This window comes from Phascolarctos cinereus, unplaced genomic scaffold (assembly GCF_003287225.1).
Source record: "Phascolarctos cinereus isolate Bilbo 61053 unplaced genomic scaffold, phaCin_HiC Scaffold_2;HRSCAF=192, whole genome shotgun sequence".
NCBI lineage: Eukaryota > Metazoa > Chordata > Mammalia > Diprotodontia > Phascolarctidae > Phascolarctos > Phascolarctos cinereus.
Genome location: NW_027555625.1, coordinates 256,058,705 through 256,075,013, shown reverse-complemented (window position 1 = coordinate 256,075,013; position 16,309 = coordinate 256,058,705). Strand labels below are relative to the sequence as shown.

Genomic DNA, 16,309 nt, shown 5'->3' with positions numbered 1-16,309 from the left:
CCTGAATTATTTTACATAAGAAGAACCTGAGGCCAGATTGCTTAAGGGACTTTCTCAAGTTCCCACAGGTAATTGAAAGTACTGACTCCACAATTATCATTCTTCACATTTTAGCCAGTTGTTCTCACCTTCCACTAAGAACCAAACAAGAGGCAATAGTCTTAAAATGAAGCCACTGGTGATAGATGGAGATGTACCAAAACATTTCTAGCATGCAGGAAGACAAAAAGACAGAAATCTACAGGAAGCTAAAACCTATTTGAGATAGGTAAAACAAGGTGATGCCACTGACACCATTTGGGTGTTCAACTTCCTGTAGTTGAACTGGACCAAGTAGGTGCTTAAATCCCAGATGAAGTGTAAGAGTTTAGATTATTCTGGAAGATTCTCTAGAAATCTTTAAAGAGTACACACCTTAATCATGTTCCGGGGTGCAAGCCTCTGCAGAAACAAAGACATATGTGAGTGGATTTACCAAAATCACTTATTACCGTATAATTCAAACAATTATACAAGGTCTCCTAAGAAATTAGTGTATAATAGCATGTAAGAGATGGGAAGAACAAGAAAAAAGGGGAAAGGCAGGGGTTGGAGTTCAGGGCTAAGGGAACACGGCACAGCAATGCGCAGCCAGTTCTATTCTTATTACCAACTTGTCCAGGGATTTTGATTTTATCTTCATTGAATCCTGTAAGCCTGACAAACTTTTTATAGTCTTCAAAGGCTTTTGGGTTCTCTTCTTCATCTGGACCTGAAGAGAGAGGGCAGAATAAATGCCTATTCATTCTGACTCAATCCTTCTCTGGTCCCTGTTTCTATAGTAGTCCCCTCCTATGGTGAAAGTCCTTGGGTATTGCTCCTTGGTCAGTTAAATTGCCAGCGCAAAGCAAAATGAGAGAACTCAGTATTTAGAGAACTAAGAGTTCAGCCCTCCTGTCTTCTGCCAACAAAATCCCTCCTCTCCCACAATAAGCATTCCCCAAACCTACCTCTCTACAGAAAACCCACCTACATCTCCCAATCATGCACTAAAACAAAATAGTCCTAATGCCCCCAGAAGCAGCATGGAAGAATGAGGGAAAATATGGAGACACCCTGTCTTCTTCCTACTGCTGCTTTGTTCAAAGCATCATTTTGCCTTCTACAGACTCATTAAAGAGCAGTTCAGTCAGTATTGGCAGCCTGGGAATGTGACTGGTAAGCAATGTCTCTGTTGCCATCAAACCTCCAGATAGCAAAACTTTTGAGGGAGTTCACAGAATCCACTGGCCACTTTATTGGGCTTTGCTTTGTAACAAAATGGCTCCCCTCCTGCTCCTTCTAGAGATGCCAGATCTGGGAATGTCCCACAAGAGGGAGGAATCCACACGAGCATTTTCTAACAGCTATTCCACATCTGAATGCTCTTCTCTTGGAGGGATTCACAGAATCCCGAGTTACCTACCCACAAGTTTGGCAACTCGCACTTGGCTGCCATGTATCTCGCCTTCACCAAGGAGAAGCCAATGATCTCTCACAGATGCCTTTTCTATGAGTATCTGGTTGTTGCTCTCATCTGTGGAGGTGGTAAGGAGATATATCTTTAGCATCCCAAATCCTCTTGGAAAATCTGTTGGGAGGAGACTATGGCAGGCTTTAGGATTTCATTCTGTAGGGAAGTTGCCCATACCTGGTGGGCATTAGCATCCAAGAATCATGAAAAAAAGTTGGGTGGTCCCATGACAAGGACAATATCCCCTTGGATCTGATATGGCATCTTTATAATGCACTTATCACGTAATATTGTATGTTAAAGAAGCCAGGGACTAAAGTTTTAAGAGTTTCAAGAAACCTAAAAAAAAAAAGCTTAACCCCTAATTTTACAGATAAGGAAACTGAGGCCAAGAAAGTAATTAATTTGTCCTACATTAGAGGGATAGTATGCTGTAGTGAACAAAGAAACAAGCTTGGAGTTTGTTGGTCCTCAGTTCAAGTCTTACCTCTGATGTATATTACCAAGGTTACCATAAGCAAGTTAATTATCAAAACCCTCAAGCAACTCTCAAACAATATAACTTGCAGAACAGATGCAGATCTGTCTTGATAGAGGGAGTTTCCTTACTGGAAGCTCCTGATACAAATGAAATCATAATTCAGGTCCAAGGTAACAAAGAAAGCAAGAATAAAGGGTTGCCTGTATTTGTACCTTTGGCAAGAATCATGTCAAACTTGAATTTTGTCCCTCCTCCAATAAACAGCACAATGCTCTGAACACTTTTGCTTATATAGAGATCATGTGTTCTTTTAATATTATTGGGGGGGTTGCCTCCCTTCTTCTACATTATGCTTCATTTTTGTATATTTGTATTCCCAATCTGTTGTTCTCGCTTATATTTCTTAGAAGAAACTCATCACTGTGGATTGCTCTACCCTGCCAAAGATTTCTGCTCTGCAAGTCATCAGTTCTATTCTTACTCTTATTTCTCTTTTAAAGCAGATAGGATCATTTTGCTCTGGTTCCATGCTGGTTCATAGGATGTTGATTCATTTTCCTTTGTTTTGCAATATTTATCCTTTGGTGTCTAGATTTATTTTGATTATCTGGAGGCCATTGTGCTGGTCTCAGCCTTTCTGGTGAAGGGAAAAGAAGCTATTCCATCACTTTAAGTCTCATAGCTAGTCTCAAGCCTCCTACAAAGAAGAGGAGGAAGGATATTCCATCATAAACAAGTCTCCTTTCTTGCCTTTGAGGAAAGAGGAGAAGATATTTCATCACACTACTTTCTTTCTGTTCTGGTGAGAGGAAACAGTGCCAATCCACTGCACAGGCCTTCAGCCTCCAAAGGGAAAAAGAGAAACTCTGTTCCATCATACCAGGTTTCTTGCCTGGTCAACAGCTTTTTGTAGAAAGAGGAGGAATGTCATTCAGTAGTCCCATTTTCCTACCTTTTTGGTGAGGGGAGAGGGATTCATTCTATCACACAACATTTCTGTCCTGGTTTCCAGCCTCCTAGGTAAAGAAGTAAAAAAAATTCTATCACTCACCACTTTCCCACCTTTGGGTTAAGGAAAGAGGTCACCATTCCATCACGTGGTCTCTCGTCTCCTTCTAGAAGAGGAAAAAGACTATTCTACTGAGCACCAGAAGAAGGTGAAGGTTTTAGGGAACCTGGCAAGGCTTGTATGAAATGATGCAGGGATATGGGCAGATTCAGAAGAACAATTTATACAATAAGAACAAGATAGTAAAGACAGCATTACAATGGCAGCACCATTTGTACTTTAGCTCGTACCCCATAACTTACTGATTCAGATGGCAGAGTTGAAATAATCCTTGTTCCCCATTGCTGCTTCAAGGCTGTCCCTCTCCCTCTATCATGCAGTAACTTCTCTTCCTTTGAGGTTCACTCAATCCATATTTCCCACTAAATCAGCCTATTGTTAATTGTCTACTAATGTCCAAGATACTCTCCTCAAGATGCTGTCCTCAGTAAGTTCAGTGCCAGGACCACAACCTTCCTCTCCTCCTCAACTCCTGCCTTTGCACTATGGGATTTCAATATATCTATTGATATTCCCTGAAACAGACCTGCACAACTTGGGAGTCAGTAGGGTCCAAAATTAAAATTGGCTAAACTTCTTCGAGTTGCAAATAGGTTTTTGGCAGCTCACTTTCCAAGTAAAGGTAAGTAGAAGCAAATTGACCATAGTTGGTTGTCACAGGTCACTTGACAAACAGGAGACAGTGGGCAGTGGCTGCTGCCTGAAATCCTTTGACAGGCTGAAGGCAGCTGGTAGACCATATATTGTCCAGACCTACCCAGAAGCAACCTAATCTCACAGTCCTTCAATGGTATTCATTTCAAATAACCTACTCCTCTACCCCACCACAGCCATAACTTTAATCTTGCCATCACCTACAAATGCTCTACTTCCATGTTCATGAATTCTTAAATCACCTCATCAGAGTATAATCTGTTATTATTCCATCTCTGCCTTAAAAACCCTAACACTGTTCTTCATCTTTACTAAGACCTCCACTCTCTCTACCTCTTGATTCTTTCCCAGGCCATCACCTTTATCCTCCTCCCTACCACATTTTGATTCCTTGGTGAACCATTCTAATTCTACACTGTCTTCATCTCTTCAATCTCTTGTCCCTTTAAGATGTTGCCTATCTTGCCCTGACAAGCCTCTGCTTTTAATAACTCCCAACATCTATTGCCTTCATTCCTATATATGTGTTACTGAAAAAAGCTGGAGAAAAGCATAGAATTATGCTGACTGGATTGATTAGAAATATATGGGGGTAGCTAGGTGGCACAGTGGATAGAGCACCGGTCCTAAAGTCAGGAGGACCTGAGTTCAAATCCGGACTCAGACCAAACACTTGACACTTACTAGCTGTGTGACCCTAGGCAAGTCACTTAACCTCAATTGCCTAAAATAAATAATTAAATAATTGAAAATAAATAAATATATGCTACATATCCTCAATTGGGCCCTTGCTACACCAAGAGGTCCTTTTACACCTCACTACTTAACTCAGTAATCCACTTCCCACAATAATTCTTGCTTCTTCCAAACCTTTCCATCTCTCTTCAGACCTTCCTTGGTCCTACCTTACCCCACATTCTCAGTAGAAAATCTTGCCTTACATTTTACTGAAAAACTTGAAGCTATTCACCAAACACTACCTCTTCCCCCTTCTCATCACATGTGTACTTTCTGCCATGATTTCCCCTTTCATTCATGTTTGACATGAAGAGGTGACCTTGTTCTTGCCAAGGAAAATTCCTCTACATGCAAGAGTGATCACATCCCATCCCATCTCCTTCAGCAGATTGCCCCTATCATCCACAATCTCTTACATCATTCTCTCTTTATACTACTGCCTGCTGACCTGCTGCCTACAAATATGTCCACGTTCCTCATCCACAAAAAACTGTTACTTGATTCATCCATTCCCATAGGTAATATCCCATATCCATCCTAATTATAACTCAAATACTAGAAAAACATATATACAATAGGTGTGTCCACTTTCTTTTCACTTCCTCTCCTCTTAATTCTCTACAGGCTGGCTTCCAACCTCATTACTTAATTAAAATTCCTCTCTCCAAAGATAATGATTCTTCTCCTTGATACTCTTTTCTTTCAAGCTTTTCATTATATTACTCTCCCCCTCCCACATTCAAAACTTCCCAATTTCTATCCATGACATTACAATTCTCCCAGTCACCCAGTCTCACAACTCTGGATAGAGATAATCTAATCTATGGGAGCTAATTATATCATCAATAGAAGCAATGTATAAGTAGAAGAAAAAATAGGCTAGGACAGAGGCTTTAGGGATACTCAACTTAAATGGCATGACATGGATGAAGATCCAGCAAAGAAGACTGCAAAGGAACAGTTGAATGAGTAGAAGGAGATCCAGGAGAAGGTGGTGATCAACAGTGTCAAAGGCTCTGTAGAAAGTTGAAGAAGAATGATGATTGGGAAAAGACCATAAGAAAGTACAGGCTGTAAGTGAACTGATCTATTTATTACAAAATTGAGCTGACTCTAGAAAAGTTACACTTTTTTGATAGGAGGAGAGGAGGAAAAGTTGCCAGCAAAGAGAAAACTAGCAAATTTTGCACTCATAATGAGCAATAATACTAGGACATAGGGTTCTCCTATTGACCTTTGCTGTCTACAAATGGGATCACAATGCCATACCACCCCAGTGTAGGTGAAATTGACATTAAGTTAAATCCTTGTCCAAGTATTCATTTTGTGTGTAATGAAAGGCCTATGAGTCAGCCAGAGATGTTGGGAAAATAATCTTTTAATGAATTCAAGGGAAGAATAACAATACTCATGGGAAAACACCATGAAATACAAAGTAAAATTCAGTTGAGAATGAGAAGCTGTTCCATGAAGGAGGCAGTCAGGTAGAAACATTGAAGCTATTTAGGAATTCTTCTAGGGAGGGATGAAAGAGAAAAAGAAGCAGGGAAGTAAGGAGGAAACACTTCCTAATTTATTATTTGCTAGCTTTTTATTTGGAATAATTATGCCTACAAATCTGTTGTGAAACCTCACTGATCATCCATTGCTAAGGCATTCTAGTGTTCAACTTTGGAGCCATAAAACATAAAGTCAGTTGCTATCATAACCACTATGCCTAACATTGTGAACAGAAGATGAATTACCCTTTCATTTTTCAGCCAGTAATTTGAGTATTATATATAGGCAATGTTTGACTACACCTTATAGAAGACATAAGTTTCTCTCAACCTTTGAAAATCCAAGGCATAGACTCCCAGTCAAGTGTACCCAATCTACTTGTCAGCCACTTTTTATTCATAGCCCCCCAAAAAAATTTTAAAAACAGAGAGACACAGCCAATAATTGTTGCATTATATGTTTATTTTGCATTGGAAGAAAAAAAAAAAGTTGAAGAAAGAGATTAAGGATGAAAAGGAGAAGTTTATGTAGCAACCAGGCACTAGGAACACCTTGGTATTTAAGGATATGACTGGGATTTCCTGGACAGCATTGATTCTAAGGTTGAAGAGAATCACCTTCTCCTAGAAAACATCAAAGAGAGAGTCAGTAATGACTCCCTTGGATTGCACAAAAGAGCAGAAGTCAGTTTCCCATGAGCTAGCAAAACCTAGCCTCAAAATGCCAGATGTTCAGAAAAAGCCATCATTATAGGTGAGAAAGAACAGAAGATTTGGAGTCAGAGGGAATGGTTTCCCATTTGGTCTCCATCACTTCTGAAGAGGTCATTTGTGTGATCTCTCTAGGCTTCATTTACAATAACTGAAAAATGAGCAGGCTGAACTAGAAAAAAGTTCTAAGTCTAGAGCCCTATGACCTCAGAAAGGAAGAGGCCGCTGCTAAGTAAAAAACCTATCATGTGCAAAGCCACCAACTGGGTGATTTCAATGTTCTTGAAACCGTGTGTGTAAATAAACATTTTGTCCAATTGAATCATGTATTTCAGGGAGTATAAGAGATCCCTTGGAGAAACTTGGAGAGGGAAAATGAAGGAAAATTTATCACAATCTTCAAATATTTAAATCATAATTATTATTATAAAATTCTAGATTTAAAGCTTAAAGAGATAACAGGAGTGATCTAATTCAACCTGAATTATTTTACATAAGAAGAACCTGAGGCCAGATTGCTTAAGGGACTTTCTCAAGTTCCCACAGGTAATTGAAAGTACTGACTCCACAATTATCATTCTTCACATTTTAGCCAGTTGTTTCTCACCTTCCACTAAGAACCAAACAAGAGGCAATAGTCTTAAAATGAAGCCACTGGTGATAGATGGAGATGTACCAAAACATTTCTAGCATGCAGGAAGACAAAAAGACAGAAATCTACAGGAAGCTAAAACCTATTTGAGATAGGTAAAACAAGGTGATGCCACTGACACCATTTGGGTGTTCAACTTCCTGTAGTTGAACTGGACCAAGTAGGTGCTTAAATCCAGATGAAGTGTAAGAGTTTAGATTATTCTGGAAGATTCTCTAGAAATCTTTAAAGAGTACACACCTTAATCATGTTCCGGGTGCAAGCCTCTGCAGAAACAAAGACATATGTGAGTGGATTTACCAAAATCACTTATTACCGTATAATTCAAACAATTATACAAGGTCTCCTAAGAAATTAGTGTATAATAGCATGTAAGAGATGGGAAGAACAAGAAAAAAGGGGAAAGGCAGGGGTTGGAGTTCAGGCTAAGGGAACACGGCACAGCAATGCGCAGCCAGTTCTATTCTTATTACCAACTTGTCCAGGGATTTTGATTTTATCTTCATTGAATCCTGTAAGCCTGACAAACTTTTTATAGTCTTCAAAGGCTTTTGGGTTCTTTCTTCATCTGGACCTGAAGAGAGGGCAGAATAAATGCCTATTCATTCTGACTCAATCCTTCTCTGGTCCCTGTTTCTATAGTAGTCCCCTCCTATGGTGAAAGTCCTTGGGTATTGCTCCTTGGTCAGTTAAATTGCCAGCGCAAAGCAAAATGAGAGAACTCAGTATTTAGAGAACTAAGAGTTCAGCCCTCCTGTCTTCTGCCAACAAAATCCCTCCTCTCCCACAATAAGCATTCCCCAAACCTACCTCTCTACAGAAAACCCACCTACATCTCCCAATCATGCACTAAAACAAAATAGTCCTAATGCCCCCAGAAGCAGCATGGAAGAATGAGGGAAAATATGGAGACACCCTGTCTTCTTCCTACTGCTGCTTTGTTCAAAGCATCATTTTGCCTTCTACAGACTCATTAAAGAGCAGTTCAGTCAGTATTGGCAGCCTGGGAATGTGACTGGTAAGCAATGTCTCTGTTGCCATCAAACCTCCAGATAGCAAAACTTTTGAGGGAGTTCACAGAATCCACTGGCCACTTTATTGGGCTTTGCTTTGTAACAAAATGGCTCCCCTCCTGCTCCTTCTAGAGATGCCAGATCTGGGAATGTCCCACAAGAGGGAGGAATCCACACGAGCATTTTCTAACAGCTATTCCACATCTGAATGCTCTTCTCTTGGAGGGATTCACAGAATCCCGAGTTACCTACCCACAAGTTTGGCAACTCGCACTTGGCTGCCATGTATCTCGCCTTCACCAAGGAGAAGCCAATGATCTCTCACAGATGCCTTTTCTATGAGTATCTGGTTGTTGCTCTCATCTGTGGAGGTGGTAAGGAGATATATCTTTAGCATCCCAAATCCTCTTGGAAAATCTGTTGGGAGGAGACTATGGCAGGCTTTAGGATTTCATTCTGTAGGGAAGTTGCCCATACCTGGTGGGCATTAGCATCCAAGAATCATGAAAAAAAGTTGGGTGGTCCCATGACAAGGACAATATCCCCTTGGATCTGATATGGCATCTTTATAATGCACTTATCACGTAATATTGTATGTTAAAGAAGCCAGGGACTAAAGTTTTAAGAGTTTCAAGAAACCTAAAAAAAAAAAGCTTAACCCCTAATTTTACAGATAAGGAAACTGAGGCCAAGAAAGTAATTAATTTGTCCTACATTAGAGGGATAGTATGCTGTAGTGAACAAAGAAACAAGCTTGGAGTTTGTTGGTCCTCAGTTCAAGTCTTACCTCTGATGTATATTACCAAGGTTACCATAAGCAAGTTAATTATCAAAACCCTCAAGCAACTCTCAAACAATATAACTTGCAGAACAGATGCAGATCTGTCTTGATAGAGGGAGTTTCCTTACTGGAAGCTCCTGATACAAATGAAATCATAATTCAGGTCCAAGGTAACAAAGAAAGCAAGAATAAAGGGTTGCCTGTATTTGTACCTTTGGCAAGAATCATGTCAAACTTGAATTTTGTCCCTCCTCCAATAAACAGCACAATGCTCTGAACACTAGAGTTGATTAATAAATATTTGTTGAATGAGGGCAGCACCAGCATGATGTCAGTGTCTTGGCTCTGGGAAATGATTCAGGCTCAATCCTCTCCAATATATAAATGGAAAAAATCATTTTAAAAAAACAGTGATGCATAGGGACAGCTATGTGGCAGAGTAGGTAGAGTACCAGCCCTGGAGTCAGGAGGACCTGAGTTCAAATCCAATCATACATAATAGTTACTAGCTGTGTGACTCTGGGCAAGTTACTTAAGCCCAATTGCCTCACAAAAGAAAAAAAAAATAGTGATGCAGATGGCTTGTTTTTTGCATATGCCCCTTCTCTACAGGTCTCTAATCCCAAGAAGGCAAGCAAGTAACTGCTGTAGTACTCCATCTTTGCATGTTTTGCCCTTCCCCTCAAGAAACATCCTGGAGAGTCATCATATTAATGTTTTGGGGGAGTTTTTTTAATACAAATTTATTTCCTTTTTAGTTTTCAATATTCACTTCCACAAGTTTTTGAGTTCCAAATTTCTCACCCCTCCCCCCATCCCAAGATGGCATGCATTCTGAATACCCCTTCCCTTGGTCTGCCTTCTCTTCTATCTCTCCCCCCCTCCCTTCTCTTATCCCCTTGCCCTTCTATTTTCCTGTAGAGCAGGATAGACTTCTGTACCCCATTTCCTGTATTTCTTATTGCCCAGTTGCATGTGAAAACATTTTTTTTAAAACATGTGTTTTTAAAACTTTGGGTTCCAAATTTTCTCCCTTCCTCCCTCCTCACCCACCCTCATTGAAAAGGCAAGCAACTCAAAATAGGTTGTACATGTGCAGTTATGCAAAACTCTTCCTTAGTAGACATGTTGTGAAAAACTAACTCTATTTCCCTTAATCCTATCCTGCCCTCCCATTTATTCTATTCTTTTTTTTGACCCTGTCCCTCAGAAGTATTTGCTTCTGATTACCCTCTTTCCCAATCTGCCCTCCTCTCTATCACCCCCCTGCTCTCTTGTCCCCTTCTCCCCCTATTTTCCTGTAGGGTAAGACAGATTTCCATACCCAATTGAATGTGTATGTTATTCTCTCCTTAAGCCAAATCCTATGAGAATAAGATTCCCTCATTCCCTCTCACCTTCCCCTGTTTCCCCTCCACTGTGAGAGACTTTTCTTTTCTGTTTTTTTTTGTGAGATAATTTACCCCATTCTACCTCTCCCTTTCTTCTCCGAGTATCATCCTCTCTCATCCCTTAATTTTATTCTCCAGATATGACCCCTTAATCTTCAACTCACCCTGTGCCCTCTATCTATCTATATACATACACATACAATTTTTTTCCTTCAACTACCCTAATACTGACAAAGTTCTCATGAGTTACAAATATCATCTTTCCATGCAGGAATGTAAACAGTTCAATCTTAATAAGTCTCTTATGATTTCTCTTTCCTGTTTACCTCTTCATGTTCCACTGGAGTCCTGTATTTGAAAGTCAAATTTTCTGTTTAGCTCTGGTCTTTTCATCAGGAATGCTTGAAAGTCCTCTATTTCACTGAATGACCATTTTTTCCCCTGAAGGATTATACTCAGTTTTGCTGGGTAGGTGATTCTTGGTTGTAATCCTATCTCCTTTGCCCTCCGGAATATTATATTCCATGCCCTGTGGTCCTTTAATGTAGAAGCTGCTAAATCTTGTGTTATCCTGATTGTGTTTCCACAGTACTTGAATTGTTTCCTTCTGGCAGCTTGTAATATTTTCTCCTTGACCTGGGAACTCTGAATTTGGCTACAATATTCCTAGGAGTTTTCCTTTGGGGATCTCTTTCAGGAGGAGATCTGTGGATTCTTTCAATTTCTATTTTGCCCTCTGGTTCTAAATATCAGGGCAGTTTTCCTTGATAATTTCTTGAAAGATGATGTCTAGGCTCTTTTTTTGATCATGGCTTTCAGATAGTCCAATAATTTTTAAATTCTCTCTCCTGGATCTATTTTCCAGGTCAGTTGTTTTTCCAATGAGATATTTCACATTGTTTTCTAATTTTTCATTCTTTTGGATTTGTTTTACAGTGTCTTGATTTCTCATAAAGTCACTGTCTTCCAATTGCTCTATTCTAATTTTTAAGGAAGTATTTTCTTCAGTAATCTTTTGGACTTCCTTTTCCATTTGGCCAATTTTTCTTTTTAGGGCATTTTTCTCCTCATTGGCTTTTTGGACCTCTTTTGCCATTTGGGTTAGGCTATTTTTTAAGGTGTTATTTTCTTCAGTATTTTTTTGGGTCTCCTTTAGCAAGCTGTTGACTTGTTTTTCATGATTTTCTTGCATCACTCTCATTTCTCTTCCCAGTTTTTCCTCTACTTCTCTTACTTGCTTCTCAAAATCCCTTTTGAGCTCTTCCAAGGCCTGGGACTGATTCATATTTTTCTTGGAGGCTTTGGATGTAGGAGCTTTGACTTTGTTGTCTTCTTCTGGTTGTATATTTTGATCTTCTTTTTCACCAAAGTAAGATAATATAGTCTGACTCTTTTTGTGCTGCTTGCTCATGATCCCAGCCAATTACTTGAGTTTTAAACTCTTTGTTAAGGTAAGAGTCTGCTTCCAATGTGGAGAGTGTACTGTCCCAAGCTTCAGGGGTTTGTGTAGCTGTTTTCAGAGATACTTGTAGGGACCTGTAAATTTTCAGTTCTTCCAAGGTGGTATGATAAGGGGCGAGGTGTTTATTCCTTTCCTGGCCTGTGACCACAAGTATTCCTTTCTGTCCCGTAACTATGAGGAGAGGTTCCTCTCCACAGCCACTACAAGCTCCACCACGCCAGTGCTCCTCCTCACCCCAGCACTGCTGCCCAGAACTGTGACCCAGATTCACACATGGGCAAAGCAAGAGATTCCTGCCTCAGCATTGGCAAAGAGATCCCTGCAGTCCCTCTCTGATCAGCCACTGGATTCCCCCTCAGTCTGTGGGCCGGAAGCTCAGGAAGCAGCTGCCCCACCCAGGGCCAGGCTCTTGGGGAATGGAGTTGAGACCCCACCTTCCTCTCTGACCACCGACAGAAACAGCCTTTTCCCACTGACCTTCTAAGTTGTCTTTGGCATTCGTGGATTGAGGAGTCTGGAAACCCCCACAGCTGCCCGCGATTCAGTCCTCTGAGGCCTGCTTCAGGTTTGCTGTGGCCTGCGTGTGCTGCACTGCACTCCCAGCCCAGCAGGATACACCTTTCTAATCAATCATCCAGGTTGTCTTGGCCTGGAAATTTGTTTCACTTTGTCTTTTTGTGAGTTCTGCTGCTTCAGAATTTGTTTACAGCCATTTTTTACGAGTATTTGGAGGGGTTTGGGGGAGAGCTCAAGCAAGTCACTGCTTTCACTCTGCCATCTTGGCTCCGCTCCCATATTAATGTTTTAATGAACTCTAATGTGCCAAACTTCTTTCTAGATGATTTATGAATCCTGAGAATAGCATTCAAGAAAATATCTTTGGCCATTAAAGTATCTATTATTGGGAAAATGTTAAATAAGTGTTCTTGTGATTTCCCATAGCAAATTATAAGAGTAGATGCCTAACCTGAATTTTCTACCTCAACCCCTCATACACAGATATTTAGTAGGTCATATTTTCAGACAGATAAACCTACTCATCAACTCAGTCTATGCCATAGAAAAAGCATGCAAATTCACAAGATATTGTCAAGAAACGCAGCCTTTGGACTCCAAGAATCAAGGAAAGTTGCAAGTCCCAGTCTTTACTTTGGCCTGACAAAGCACCTCTGAGGAGGCCAGGGATTCCTTTAATATGACATATTTGATTCACTTACCCACAGAAAATAGCCCAGGATTGTTTGTTTTCTCTAATTTCAATTTAATCTCTTCACACATTCCATTCTGGCTGGAAAACAGAATGCATGTGAATGGTTTTGCTGGAGACAACAAGAGTAAGAGAAGTTTATATGTCATTGAAATCATGAAAGGTGATTTGATAACTTCACTCCTGACCCAGTTCGCAATGTGGCAAGCACAAGAGAATGTCCAGAAGCAGATTAGCATTACAGCCTGTTATCTGATTATTCTCACTCATAGAAAAGAATCTTGTGACTTAGCATTCATCTTTTGAATATTGAACGTTCTCTGGGTCAATCTGTACAGCTGGAGATCAAGGAATACCATGCTCTCTAAAAATCCAAACCCAAGTGACCCCAAAGGATATGAAGAAGGATGTACAGTATGAGTAGGTTGCAGTATATAGCATAGGATAACTTGTGTCATGAACTACATGAAACAAAGGCATCCACAGAGAAATAAGGAAAGTTTAGAGGAGGCCTGAGGCCATGTGGGGACTAGCATTTAGTGAGTCAGAAAAAATTAGTCAATGAGTACATTGTAAGCATTTCACTCTTTCCTGAGAAAGGCAGCCTAAGCTTCATAATTACATATATATGTATATATACATATATATATATACATATATATGTGTGTGTGTGTGTGTGTGTATTCTACATACATATATGTGTGTATAAGTTTGTATATGTATATATGTACACATAAACAGGTATGTATGTGTGTATGTATGCACTCTAACTCTAACCTTAACCTAAACCTTCTAAGCCTCTAACTCCAACACAGTATATGTACTTATCTGTGGTCAGATTAGATATGCAGAGAGCATAGAATGACTGGCTCTAGTTGTGTTCCTAGAATAGGAGAGATAAAGATGAAGCAAGCTGATAGGACAACTACAGGCAGTCTACTTACTTGATGGTAAATTTGGCCTCCAGATCATCATAGCTAAGGCGGGTGATTGTCAAGGGTGACATCTCCTTAGGTGCATGCTTCTCAAGAAATTCACTGTCTATCACAATGGCCTTTACAATGTATGTACCCTGGAGGGAATTTCAATATGTAGCTAGAACTTGAAGGAGGAAAAATGAGGGAGTAATAGGAACCAATTCTTCACAAATATCTTCTAGTCATCTGAATCTTCATTCCCATCTCTGAACTGAATCCCAGCTCTGAGGCAAAAATCATGCACAAGCCAGGTACCCAGGGACCACTATGGACCCAGTGGTAACAAACATAAAATCATGTTTTACAGGAAGAAATTATCAGGTTGAAGTAAACTAGCCTTGAGAACCCAAACCTATCAATCTGGCCCAACTCTGACATGGCTTAAATGGAAGCAGAAATTTGGCACTGAACCCCCAAACTGAATTCCTGAAGAAAATGACTTTGAATCCTTGGAGACCTAACTTCACTCAAGAACATTACTTTCTCTGAATGGCCATTAGCAAGGGTAAAATTAACTCATATTGCCAAATCCAGTTCATTCTGGACAAAGTCAATTAAAGCAAGGGAATAGTGAAATTCCTGACTTGGAATCTACTTCCTGCACCAAATTTCTCCAATCTTCCATCTTCCATCAATCCAAGATTTTCTAATGAAATCTATAGCACTAAAATTGGAGTATATTTTAAGCTGTGAAGGTTACAGGGCTACAGACCCAGGTTAAAAACAGCCCAGTGAGGCTCAGATTTTTAAATGACAGCCTTTTGCTAGCATACATACCTCCTTCTAATCTATAAGATATCCCAGTGAAGTCTCACCTCAAAGCATTCTTCAGAAGGGGATGACTCCTGAGCTTGGAGGATAGAGAACAGGCTTAGTGCTATGGTGAGGAAAAGGACCTTCATCTTCTCAGATGTTCACAGGTCTTTACCTTCAGTTACTCACTCAATGAAGCTGGTTAGAAGGTGTGTACTCCTCTCCTAACATCTTTCTCTATAAATATATCCTGAGATCAATGTGACTTTGAAAATTGTTATCTTTTTTTGCACAGTATTCCAGTAAGTCTTACAATAGGGCACTGGGGGGTAAGCGAAAGGTTAAATAACATACTATTGTTCTTGGAAGTCCTATGCCTTTCTTCATTTTGAATGACTACTTGTTAAAATCCATCCAAATAATCAATTAGACATAATTTTTTGAGCTTCTGTATCCTCCATGAGTTTTGATAATTGACGCATTTACTGTTGGGAAGGAGAAGGTTATCAGAGTAGGAAATAGTTCAAAGATCCTTTGAGCAACAAAGAGAAAATCAGTGGCCTCAATCCAACCCCACCCCGCCCCACCCACTCATTTTTGGTGGCACGTTTTGTAAAGATTTTCATGGGCATTGAAGACTTCCCTCTAGTTCTATCTCCATGATATAGTTAAACACACACACACACACACACACACACACACACACACACACACACACACACATACACACACATACTAGACAAGGCAAGAATCAGAAAATCTGGGTTTGAATATAAGTTTTCTTATTCATCCCACCTTGAGTAAGGTTCATCTCTTAATTAGAAAGGGCTCTTAACTTCTAACACATTCACAAGAGTCATGTGAGGTCAATACAATATATATCATGACCACCATTTGATAGATAAGGAAATGGAGGCACAGAAGATTTAAATGACTTCCCTGGCATTTTCAAAAAGTGTGAAAAAACTAGAGTCAAAGTCCAGGTATCCTAAGCTTGGCCCCACCACCCTCACAAATATGTAACCTAAAAATAAAATTGTCTTCTTTCTTCGAACCCTTATACTTATCTGAGGTGGGTGGACCCACCTGAGACCTTGAATTGACCCAGGATGTTTTATACTGATAATATTGATCACATGAAAGGTGGCAGTCTAAGATTTGGGCTGAGTTTTGCTGGTCAAAATGAAGTTTTCTGGGACATTGAATCTTATGTGTTTGACTTCCTTAAAAGTAATATATCATTTATTTGTAGGTCACTCAGTAACAACTTCACTTGTATTTTCCTAAGAAACCGTATTTTTTCTTGCAAACATAACTCTTTGACTACTGATCAGTTACCTTATCTGTTGGTAATATTTCTGTGACATTCCAATCAATAAACACTAAGTGCCTACTATATGTCAACTACTGTGCTAGCCATTACCACTCC

At 39.9% G+C, this 16,309-nt stretch overlaps 1 protein-coding gene across 1 annotated transcript; it reads right to left on the bottom strand.

Annotated features, from left to right (window-relative positions):
- Positions 1-252: 252 nt before the first annotated feature.
- Positions 253-15,055, bottom strand: LOC110205073 (late lactation protein B-like). Its single transcript, XM_020981372.2, has 6 exons — positions 14,943-15,055; positions 14,095-14,222; positions 13,161-13,231; positions 8,562-8,672; positions 650-751; positions 253-441 (listed from the first exon to the last, which is right to left on the bottom strand). The coding sequence occupies exons 1-6, from the start codon at positions 15,027-15,029 to the stop codon at positions 416-418; spliced, it is 525 nt and encodes a 174-aa protein (XP_020837031.1). The 5' UTR covers positions 15,030-15,055; the 3' UTR covers positions 253-415.
- Between the last annotated feature and the right edge of the window lie 1,254 nt (positions 15,056-16,309).